The sequence below is a fragment of the Cyprinus carpio genome, chromosome B18 (genome assembly GCF_018340385.1).
Source record: "Cyprinus carpio isolate SPL01 chromosome B18, ASM1834038v1, whole genome shotgun sequence".
NCBI classification, from domain to species: Eukaryota; Metazoa; Chordata; class Actinopteri; order Cypriniformes; family Cyprinidae; genus Cyprinus; species Cyprinus carpio.
The window spans coordinates 3,482,569-3,495,359 of NC_056614.1; the positions used below are offsets into that span (position 1 = coordinate 3,482,569).

At 36.9% G+C, this 12,791-nt stretch overlaps 1 protein-coding gene across 1 annotated transcript; it reads left to right on the forward strand.

Annotated features, from left to right (window-relative positions):
* The first annotated feature begins 1,411 nt into the window (after positions 1–1,411).
* LOC109109293 (hepatocyte nuclear factor 3-gamma-like) lies at positions 1,412–5,178 on the forward strand. The gene is made up of 2 exons (XM_042743598.1): positions 1,412–1,859; positions 2,505–5,178. Exons 1-2 carry the CDS (start codon positions 1,788–1,790, stop codon positions 3,750–3,752), a joined length of 1,320 nt encoding a protein of 439 aa, XP_042599532.1. The 5' UTR covers positions 1,412–1,787; the 3' UTR covers positions 3,753–5,178.
* Positions 5,179–12,791: the final 7,613 nt, after the last annotated feature.

Genomic DNA, 12,791 nt, shown 5'->3' on the forward strand with positions numbered 1-12,791 from the left:
GCATCGCTGATGCTGCTTCTTCACGGATCATTTCAAGCCAAGAAAAGTTTGTTCACATTGATATTTTGTTCTTCATAATTCGAATCCGCTCTTGTGCAAGAAAAATATGCAAAGTTTTAGAACTATAAACTCGCAAATATCCTAATGGTGGTTTGTTCGAAACAAAATAAGAAATAAGCTAATTCAAATGAATATAGCCTAATAGACACTAAACTAGTCAAAACAAAATATTGGATTAAAACGAAAATTGAATATTTTGGAAATGCAGTTTCATATTCGAATCATTCTGTTTAGCAATCGAATCGGTGTATTTCGAATCGGTTGTAGCCTGTTTTGCTTTTTAATTGTTCAGCGCACATGGCCTCAGGTTTGAGAAAAGACGGCATGAGATCATTTTTTTAAATCTCGAGAATTAATCACCGTCCTTCGCTCAGTGACCGACGTGAAAGTGATAGCCGAGGGGATTTAACAACTTTAAAACTGGCACCTCAGATTACTGATGTGGACCCCTGCCGTGATGGGTTTAAGCCCTGATGAGTTTATACCACCCTGAACACATCACTGATGACAGAAGAAGCATTAAATGATCGACTGATGACGACAAATCAAAAGCAAGACTATTCACGCCATCGCTCATGAAAAAACCTTATTTGAGAGTAAAGCAAAATAACTTTACACACCATATCTATCTATCTATCTATCTATCTATCTATCTATCTATCTATCTATCTATCTATCTATCTCTAGACTTATAGACATCTATTTATATATATATATATAAATAGATGTCTATTAGTTATTTTGCTTATTTTGTTATTAGTTATTAGTCTATTAGTTATTTTGCTTTTCTCTCAAATAAGGTTTTTTCATGAGTGATGGCGTGAATAGTCTTGCTTTTGATTTGTCGTCAATATATATATATATATATATATATATATATATATATATATATATATATATATATATATATATATATACATAATGCAAAATTTAGCTAGAACGCAAAGGTGGCACAAACGCATTTACACAGCAAATGCACCTTTATGGAGCTTGATAATATATGAGGCTGAGGTGGGACTGAGCAGGTATCATTTAATCTGGCTTTTATGCAGTTTTGCATTTTTACAAGAATTTTGAGTAGGCACAGAGCAGCCTGACTTATCTGTGTAAAGAAAGGCTCCCATCCTTCTTTAAGTTACAGCAGAGGCCCTTCTCCATTTCATTTCATTCAATTCCATGCATGTTCATTGTAGGCCTGAAGTTGTCTGGGATGACAGTTGAGATGGACGCATTCGGCCAGGCCAATATACAGAACAGCAGGGGGCAGGGGAGACCTTTAGGGACGTCTTCCTGAGTCCCGGGGCCTGTTGGGCGGTCCCTCACCTGAGCGTGTTTAAAGCCTGAGGTGAGGCTTTCCTACATTACTCACCACAGAGACCTGCCGCCGTCTCCACGAAAGCTTCACTTTGGACTTCTCAGGATTACTTGAAAATGTTTACAGGTCCTGCCACGCAAAAAAACAACAACTGAGTGAACCAAGTTAACTAATCATGAGAAAACAACTCATTTATCCACGGGACTGAAGACAACAGAAGAGCTTCACTTTTTAAAACTTTTTATTACAGTTCATGCTGTAAAATTACGTGGAACTACAAAGTGTGTCGTCTTGTGGGACGCTGTTTTTTAAGAAAACTTCTAAAAAAAAAAAAAAAACTCAAGAGCATTTTAATATACATTTAGTCTCCTGTCAGTATCACGTTTCTCACAAGTTAAAACTTTATTTGGGGATGTTGAGCTCTGTGAAGATGGAATCTCATGAAATTCCGGAATGGAATGCTTTCTACAGTGAGGCAAGTGAGGTAAGTTTGAGAAAGTCTTCAGTATTCTTTTGTTTAGATAATAATATGTATAGCCTATGTATTTCCTTAGATAGATAGATAGATATATAGATAGATAGATAGATAGATAGAATAAAATGTGAAGTAACATTTAAATATACACATTTAACACATATTTGTACGATAAAAATTATGTATTGTAATATTTGCATGTTACTCTTATATCTTACTTAATCTCACTTAAATATATTATATTTAAGGGTCGTCATTTAGCTTTCGATTACATTTCGATTTTAATTTCACGTTACAGTCTTGTGTACCAGTTTTACATTTCAGTAGATCTGAGAACAGAAAACTTTCTTTGTGAATTCTATGAAACATATAATAGTTCATTTATAAAGCAGCAATAACGTCTAATTTTCTTTTCCATTCTGCATTTGCGCGTTTGCTGTTATTTTTATGCACAGCTACTTTGTGAGACTGGATATTGATTTTCATTCTTATAAATCTATAAGGAGGAGTTTTAAAAACATCGATCCATGATGTCAGTTTAACTAATAATGAGTTTTATATGTAAAATTAAATAAAGTGCTATACTCTTTATAACATATATGTCTTTTTATAGTTGATGACAGACATTAATGTCCTGTGGTTTTTCCCTTTTAGATGTACTCCTCTCCGAGCGCTATGAACTCAGTGAGCAGCTTGAACAGCTATATAAATCTGAACTCGGCCTGTTCCACATCCAGCATGAATATGTGCTATCCCAGCGCAGGTCTCAACAGCAGCCCATTGAGTAGCATGGGTGGAGGCCCCAGCCACATGAGCTTGTCCCCTGTCAGCTCCTCTCTGAACCACAGTCCTCTGACTCAGCTGGGCTCTTCTGCCTCCTCCCTGGGTCCCCTCTCGCATTACCAAAGCATGGGTCAACCAATGTCCCAGATCAGCTACCCCTCTCCTACCTCTCTCAACCGGACTAAGGAGATGCCCAAGCCTTACCGACGCTCGCTGACTCACGCCAAGCCACCGTACTCCTACATATCCCTCATCACGATGGCCATCCAACAGTCCAACAGCAAGATGCTGACGCTCAACGAAATCTACCAGTGGATCATGGATCTGTTCCCGTATTACCGCGAGAACCAGCAGCGCTGGCAGAACTCCATCCGCCACTCTCTGTCCTTCAACGATTGCTTCATCAAAGTGGCGCGTTCCCCCGACAAGCCCGGCAAGGGCTCCTACTGGGCGCTCCATCCCAATTCCGGGAACATGTTCGAGAACGGCTGCTATCTGCGTCGCCAGAAGCGCTTCAAGCTCGAGGATAGATCTGGCAAAAAGAGCTCGGCGAAGTCTCAGGAGGGCGGTAGCAGCGCCAAGGGCAGCCACAGTGGTGAGGGGATTCAAGAGGAGCACAGTCCCGCCACCGGCTCCGAAGGTGCCGACTCTGCCCATTCTGACAGCTCCCATGCCTCGGAGGAGCAGCAGAGGAGCCTGGTGCAGCTGGATTGCCCGTCTCAAGCCCCCAACCTTTCGCACAGCTCGCCAGTGCCAATCCCGTCTTCGGTGCCCTCCTCCATGCCCCTGTCCAGCTCGCACCTGCACTCTCAGGGAATGGGCGGCAGCCCTCACCTGTTGGCCAGCCCGATGCAGCACCTGGATCTGCAGAACGACCCACTGAAGTCCATGGACCCCCACTACAACTTCAACCATCCGTTCTCCATCACCAACCTCATGTCCAACGAGCAGAAGATGGACCTCAAGTCGTACCAGGACCAGGTGATGGCTTACAACAGCTACACCACAACTTCTCCGGTGGCCACCAAACAGATCTATGACAGCGCAGGTCCATCCGCCATTGACTCTGGTGCCTACTACCAGACCCTCTACAGCAGGTCTGTCCTCAACGCATCCTAATGTGTTTACCAGCCATGTGAACTCTACAGACTCTTAATGGCAGGACTCTTACATCTTCAACACAGAGCTTGCTTTGCAATTGATAACTAAGCTTCGGTTCCTGCACTCTTAAAAATAAAGGGGGTTTTCACAGTGATGCCACAGAAGAACCATTTTTGGCTGCTCAAAGAACCTTTCAGTGAACATTTCTTGAAGTTCTCAGTGTAAAGAATCTTGAAGGTTTCCATGGATGATAAAGGATCCATGGCAATAAATAACCTTTATTTTTAAGAGTGTGCTGAGAAAAGTGCTTTTACCAGAACCAAGGAACGAGTTCCGATGCTTTTTAATTTCCATAAACTAATTTAATTAGCATATATACAGGAACTAAACGTTCTGGTTTCGGATGTAACACAGAAGATGTATACAAATGATGCCACGTGTATATACTGTTTTGGAGAAGCAGGAGTCAGGCATTTATTTATGAAGGGAAGAATTTAATATATCTCGCATGATTTTGTGTTGTGAAGTTATGCTAACAATGTGATAATAAGAGGACGTGAGCATGATTGCGGAAGCGTTTGAGTTCAGGTTACTGCTGTGAGCAGGTGTTACTGTGTTACAGGGAAAGTCTCCTGTTTTGTGTTACAGCATAACGCATGTTCAGTTGAAGTGCATACAGTGTACGTGTACAGACTGTGTGTATCATTATGCTTGTCCCTCTATAGAGAAGCTGAAGAAATTACTTTTTTACACTTGGCCATGAAGTCATTTTGTATATTGCGAAGAATTTTGTGTTAAGTATAAATAGAGATAAAAGTTTGACAAAGACGGATAAAACTGTGGTAAATCCAACTATTTGTTTTACAGACTTCCCTTTTTAGAAATGCTGGCAATAACATTCATGAAAAAGATGTTTCGCTGTTATTCCAGTGTGCCTCATGGTCTGCTCAGCTCAACTGAAGCTGCTAGTAAGATCAGCAGACAATGCATACAATGCATGTATTCCATACAATACTTGCACTAGTGACCTCTCTGTTCTTCACTGCTGGGGAGGGGTGGGATCGTTTTGTTACAGCAATGCTTTGTAACTACCTTTTTATCAGAAAATCATACAGACCCTATTGAATTTGCCATGATGTATTTTTGTAAGATCTCATCATTTAAAAATCTCCCTCCGAGATTTCAAAGCCATTTTAATAATAAAAACTTTGTCTTAAGCCATCATGTCATTTACAAATTTCTTGCAAGTCTTTTTGTAATTTGTAAGAAAGCAGGTCAGAATTGATGTTCTTGTACTGTTTCGTTTATTTAAACCCAGCTTTTTTGCCATTGGGCTTAGAAAATAATTGTCTTAATATATATATATTGCTTTATTTGGTTGATTGTTTCATGGTATGTTCTTAAAGTTTGTTATGTTCTTTTCTTATTAAAAAATCCTCACACATCCTTTGGAGTTCTTTTCATTATTACATATTCTTATACATATTCATATTCAAGTAAAAATATGTCTATTGAAGGTTTTATGTGTATGTATATATATATATATATATATATATATATATATATATATATATATATATATATATAAAGCATAAATCTTAGAACTGACTCATAGACATGAACAGTATAGTTTTACAGGTTTTGTGTGAATTTTTGAGATTTTTATATAAACTGTACAATTACAGGGAAAAAAATAGCAAAATGGTATCTAGTTTTCCCCTAAGAGGTACTAATATGCATGTTTTTTTTTGGTTTTTTTTGTAGTGCAGAAATAATCGATATAAACAGTTCTGTTTATTGCACAACTAGAGAATAATACAGAATTGTAAGATGTACACCTACACTTTAGCCCATATTTTGCCGTATTTTGAAATTTGAGATCAACGTAATTACTAGATTTGACATAAACATGTGGAGTCCATTCAGCTTGAGTGCTGCAGTCAAACTGTTATCATTTGTAATGCAAACTTTTGTATTAAGTTAGAAAACAGAAGCATGTTCACTAGTGGAGCCCTCTGAATGTCTAAATAAAACAATTCACAATCTGAAGAGTGACATTTCAAAGACCCTTACTGTAAAATGATCGTGAGCAATATAATAACCACATTGCAGACATGTTCCATCTGCCAGGATAATAACCCTATCATCTTTTATTGTCCCAAGAGCATCCGGCAATGAATCATTTATACCTCAAGAACCAAAACAGTTCACAGAATCATTTTTAAACATGCATTTTATTGTTTCTTCTATTTTGGTGTGAAATGTCCCACCCTGTCTCTTTTTGTCTCGTTACTTCTCTCTTGTGAGATTGATGGCGGCAGAACTCTGAAGCCACGGTTCAGCTCAGTGTTTTTTGCTTTATCACAGAGAGCTGTGAAACCCTTCTCTCTTGTCGCCTCAATCTGGAGAGCTTTTTCAAAGACATGCAAAAGCAAGGGAAGGATGAAAGATATACAGGGCTGGAGAAAGAGAGAGAATGTAAAGCAGACTCTGCCCTGGGTCTCCTGGTGGGAATCTATAGTGGCTATTTCTTCATGAGAAACACAGAGGGACCTTGCTGCTGGGGCTCTAAGCTGATAAGATACGCCAATACACCACTGATATGGTTTCCACAGTGACACAATGGCAAATTAATGACAAGGAACAGAGGGCCCTTTCCATCACGACTAAACTGGAATGTACCTTTTCCTTTGTGACCCAAATAAAAACTTTGTTTGTTTCAGTCTTAAATGGTCTATTGCAAAATATGCACTCTAATGTTGGTCTTAACCTGTATGACCTTCTTTCTTCTGCCAAAACTGTTTATTGAAAGTCAGTAGGGTCCCAAACAACATTGGAACCTTTTCAAAATATGTTCCTTTGGGTTCCACAGATGAAATAAAAAGTCCTACAGGTTTGGAACATCACGAGGTTGAGTAAATTATGACAGAGTTATAATTTTGGATGAACTGTCCCTTTAAAAGCAATGTCAAAAATAGAAAGCCTTTTAGTTAAAGAAGTACACTTTATTATACTCTTTATTTAGAGTACTTTTTACAGAAAAAAAGAATATACTTAAGTGTGAACTGAATGTAATGTTTTTGGAAATTAAAATGTTATAGGTTACAATAATATTAAATAAAAAGTTAATACTGCTTTTTTTAACCCACTTAAGTATCTTTATATGCAATTTCCATATTAATACAAAGTGCACTTTTTAAAAGTGAAAGTATCTCTCTCTAAGTGCACTAAGGTGGCCTTTTATTTAATGAATATATTATCTAAAAAGTACAGATTTAAAAAAAAAAATGCATTTATGATTTGAAGCACACTGCAAGTGCACATTCGATACTATTAAGTGCACTTCTTTTTTTTACAAGCAAGGTAAATGATCACCACAATATTAGACCTAATAGTGTCATACAACAAACCACAGTGTGTAGCACCGGTGTTTTTAAAGTGCAACAGGTGCTAAACAGCACTTGTGGAAAAACATGCCACTTGTGGCGTCTGTCTTTTACTGGACACTGTGAAGGTGAGTAATAACTTCCGTATTAATCCAGGCTGTTATGAGCCATATTCTGCTGATAGGACACCAGACGCTGATAAGAGACATTCGTGTATAAAATCACTTTCATATCTATTGCTTCCTTAGTCTTGCCACATTTCTGATTAGCTCCATCCTGTTTGCCACTTTTTAAAGTGAATGGAACATATGCAATACAGTTCACCCTCATGTTGTGTTCTGGTTTCAAAATATGTAATTTTGGGTTCCCAAGATGATATAAAATGCCATAATAATTTTTGTACCTTTTTTAAGGATTTTTTCCTTCTTTGTCACGCTTGTGATGGTCCTGGTCAAAAATGACCTACAAAATAAATAGCTTAAAATTTTTTCATTATGCTCTAAAAATCTTTAACTCAAGTTTGGTGTTCCAGGTATAAAATGACCAACCTTTTAAACATTGCATATGCCATACCATATCTAAGATTCAACGTTTTTATCAACTTGCTTTCTTTCAGATAGCACAGGTGTTGTATTTATTTTGATCGCAAGCTTTAGGTTTTGAGTGAACATTGCCAAATTATTGATCAAATTTGAGCTTTTATTAATTTTCACTTAAAACTTGAGGTGCGTAAGTTCAGTTCAATGAAGCCTATGATCAGTCAATTCCAAAAAGAAATACAAAGCCTGTGCTAATTGAAAGAAAACAATTTGGCAAAAAGCTGAATCCAAGATTTGGTGATAATATAGCATAGTTACAGATTAACAAGCTATTTTTAAAGGTCGGTCATTTATGACAGGGGACACCAAATTAGGTAACAGATTTTTAGAAATGCGAATGGTGTAATGATAAAGTGAGAAAACTTAAACGGAGAGAAGGCAATAAGGGAAAACTTGTTCATCCCAAAAGATGTGCTATGCAAATGACGAGCGCAGCATCCTTAACTGTATCCTGTAGGAGGGGTGTGCTTTGTTGACTTTAGCGGGTGTTCTTTAAAGACGGGCTTATGGGCCTCGTGGAGCAACAACCTGTTCAAGCCACAGGCGATTGCTTAGGTGTCAGGTTTTATCAAGGTGTGATCTTGGATGGATTTAAACTTCTTTTTTTATTGAGTGCTGACGTTTGAGTCATTCATGATGATAAACAAGCCATTTGCATAATAGTCATTAAGAGTCTGTCAGAGTGACATTCATTTGAAGCATTTGCATATGAACTTTTTCTGAAATGGAAAGTGGAAAGTGACTTTATTAGAATGAATGACTGGTAAATGATGTGGTTTTGAGTGAAATGTTGTCACTTTTTTTTTTTATCTAATCGAGAATGAAACCAAATAATAAAGGTTTGTGGGACCAAAACTTTTAGAATAAGTCACTGAAGAACCTATTTTGATTACGCTTCTCAGTATTGCATGTGCCTTCAGTGTCTTTGGCCGTTTTGTCTTATTACAATTTTTCCAGGGTATTTTTACTTTATAAACCATCCATTAGCTATTTTGAGCACAAGTTACTGTCACTCCATTGGCTCTCTGTCTACAACAGGTTTCGGTGAAGAAACTGAGCCAGCAAAAGAACATAAACAAGAGCGGGAAAGAGCGAGCGTGTGTCACAGGGAGCATTCATAGTGTGCAGGTTAGAGGCTGATAAAAGGCTGGACTTTGCTCTATGGCATGCTGTGGGTGAAGGTAAAATGGCTGTTGATTAGGCCAGACAGAGACAACGACAGCCGAACAGCATGATTAAATTTTCCTTTCAGAGGCAGATTGATCTTGGCTTGATCACTGTGTCAACAAAACAGAGACCTGCTGTTCTCGTCACTGTTTAGGCCTCAGAGCCGCAGTCAAATGCAGTCTGTCAATGGATTCAGTTCATTCTACCTTCAGCGCACACATTAGAGCCAGTCCTAGCTACACATAAATGCTCTAAAATATTCTCTTCCTTTTTTTTAGTTGAAATCAGAGGTGTAAAAAGTGCATAGACATTTACATAGGCAGTAGTATTTTTGTCATTTTAAACAAAGTATCTAACCAAAAACAACATAAGTAAAATTAAAAAAGAAATTTAGAAATAAAAAACCCAGTTAACATACTTTCAGTATTTAAAAGAAACTTTTCTTTTTTCATGAAATCAATCAGAGATTTTTAAATTCGATTATTATGTATATGCCAAAACCTTTTGAAATGGATTTATTTTAACGTTATTTAAAAATAATTATCTGGTTTATTACCAATGATGGATATAAATTAAATTAATTAAGTCATTCACAAAACAATTAGGTCAAAGACTTTGATGTTGAGGTGAATGAAGAGAGGCTTCCATTTATATTTTACTATCTAATGGATTTTGTGGCTTTTAAAAAAGTTTTTTTTGAAATTAAACGTATTTGATTTGATTGTTAGTGAAGTAATATTTAAAGCTGCACTAAGGAACTTTTGCTTGAATGTTCTCTCTATCGCCATCTGTGGTTGAAATTGAAACCTAAAATTACACGTCATTTACGGAGTCCTTCCTCGCCATTTCGCGACTTCCGGAAAACAATCCGATGCTTTGAAGGTCAGTGGTTACAGGTGATCACCACATCAAAGCGGATCAAGACAGTAAGAAAAATGACAACAAAATGTATTTCATAAAATAAAATAAAAAAATGAAATAAAAAAAAGTGTCATCTGTACCTTTAAGTAGGCTATCTGCCGTTGTGGTTCGGATCTTGTTTCTACTGACTCTGACGCTTTACCTACTTGTTAGGGATTCTTGTTAGAAATTAATTGAAATTAAATGCTAGCTAGCTAACTAGTTTAAACAACACTATTTATTGTAGCAACAAATTGCATCCTTATAGGCCACGCGATATATTATCCAGACCTTCGATCTGTGTTTATGTTCTGTGTAAACAATCAAAAGCCAATGATGTAGGCATGGGATTTCGCACGGAATACAACCCGACGGCTCAAAATTTAAATTAATATAATAAGCCCATCCTAATATTTCGGGAAAACCAAGAAAATAAATTTGAACACATTTAATTTGAGAGTTTTTTGTGTACTTTCTCAATGATATAATTTCATTATTTATTTTTACCAAACAATCTTCTAGTATTGCTTTAATAGCATGCAAAGTGTACTTAGATGGTCTGAATGAAATTGTAAATGCATCTTTAACAAGTATTCAACAGACCTTTAATAAAGTTATTCATGCTTATATAGTAAGTGAGTGCTTTTCACCCCTGCTTTTAATCAGGTCAGATTATGTGAGTACATTTCTTATGTGTGTGCCTGACATTCTGCTTGTAAAACTGACCAAACTATGTTGAAACTTCTCTTTTGTGTTGAAGAAAAGAGGTTTATATGGGCTAAAAGTCACAGAGGGAAGGCTGCGATACGTGTGAGTGTGTATTAGTGCTTTGGTGATTTACGAGGCCATGATGGTGGTTGTCAAGTCAGGCTGTGTTGTCTTTTGGTCTAGTCAAGACTGACACTTTCTTCCTGATCTGTCCCCGTATGTCCACATGGACCCCAGATGTGCACAAACATTCCAGTTGAGTTCATTCCCATAGTGTCTTCAAACATACACACAAACCCTCAAACCTCACCTTTGACCTCTAAAGACACTTTCAGGATCAGATAACTTGAGTGTATTGATAAAGGCCCTTCCAAAAACCTTTGACTATTCTACATGCTTCATTTAGGAAACACCATATTAGGGTTGCCATTATAATGTTATATACAGCCGTGTTTTATCTTCTTTCAAGCCTCCATAAGTAATAAAAAATTTCTCATCGTAGTGATAGTGTCTACAGTACGCTGAGGTTAGTGGGTCTTAACAAAAAGCGTTAGAGTGGAGTTTGACCAGAAGACTACAGATGAGTGACTGTCGGTCATAACACAAATATAAAATATGGCAGACTGATAACAAGCAAGTGCAGACATATTGTGTTGAATTATCTCCCTCTTCCTTGCTCACACACCATTCATCCAAGCAAACACTATTGGTCACAGTCTGTCATAGGCTCCGCCCCCTCATGTATGACCTCATCCACCATGAATACTCATTCTGGCATGTCGGTGATCTAATCAATTATTCATCGTGTTAATAGCTATACTTTACCTGTCCTCTGAATTCCTCAAGAAACACGCTTCATAAGCAGCAACAATACCTTTACTTTTGTTCACTTAACAAACTACAAACTAATCTTATATAGAATATTCTGCCACTGATATAAACTGTATTGACGGCAACGTATGTTGCATGAGAAAAATCATGTTTACAGTAATGCAATGTCTATTAGGAATTGTGGAGGTTTGTGGTGACCTATATTTATATGTTCATTTTGTTAATTAGTATGTTTGTTCATTTTAATTCTTCAAAAAATTTGTTAATTGAGCTGTAAGACTGTCTAAATTCTTAACATTCTTTAAATGCAGAACTTCTGTTTTACTGACTGTTTTCTTATTTATTGAAAATTCTTTATTTCTGAGCAAATAAATTGAAATCCACATGAAATATTTTTATTTTAGTGTTTACTTTTACATTTACATTTATTTTAACTTAATGAAGACAGTCCATTTTAAATGGGCCTTGGCCCAGAGAAACGCCTGCGCTTCTGGATCATGTTTAGATATGGCTTCTTTTTTGGCCTATAGAGTTTTAGCCGGCAACGGTGAATGGCACGGTGGATTGTGTTCACCGACAATGTTTTCTGGAAGTATTCCTGAGCCCATGCTGTGATTTCCATTACAGTAGCATTCCTGTATGTGATACAGTGCCAGCTAAGGGCCTGAAGATCACGGGCACCCAGTATGGTTTTCCGGCCTTGACCCTTACGCACAGAGATTGTTCCAGATTCTCTGAATATTTGGATGATATTATGCACTGTAGATGATGATAACTTCAAACTCTTTGCAATTTTTTCTCTGAGAAACTCCTTTCTGATATTGCTCCACTATTTTTCGCCACAGCATTGGGGGAATTGGTGATCCTCTGCCCATCTTGACTTCTGAGAGACACTGCCATTCTGAGAGGCTCTTTTTATACCCAATCATGTTGCCAATTGACCTATTAAGTTGCAAATTGGTCCTCCAGCTGTTCCTTATATGTACATTTAACTTTTCCGGCCTCTTATTGCTACCTGTCCCAACTTTGTTGGAATGTGTAGCTCTCATGAAATCCAAAATGAGACAATTTTTGGCATGACATTTCAAAATGTCTCACTTTCAACATTTGATATGTTATCTATATTCTATTGTGAATAAAATATAAGTTTATGAGATTTGTAAATTATTCCATTCCTTTTTTACTCACAATTTGTACAGTGTCCCAACTTTTTTGGAATCGGGTTTGTAATGACAAGAAAAAGAAATACATAATAGTAACAAATAAATAAACAATATATATATTTTTAAATAATATTATAAAATAAAATTCTATAAAATTACGTTTTAGTAATATTTTAAAAGTATTACAATTAGTAAGTAAAGTATTAAAACAGTTTTAAATAAATATATATCTTCTTTGCTTGCTCACTCTCACTATTTGCTAACCCTTTTGTATTTCTTTGTTTAAGCAAACGTCTTTGAAAG

Coding starts and splice junctions, on each gene's coding strand:
- LOC109109293 (XM_042743598.1), top strand. CDS start 1,788: ATGTTGAGCTCTGTGAAGATGGAATCTCATGAAATTCCGGAATGGAAT. Junction 1,860..2,504: donor TCTACAGTGAGGCAAGTGAG/GTAAGTTTGAGA, acceptor TTTCCCTTTTAG/ATGTACTCCTCTCCGAGCGC.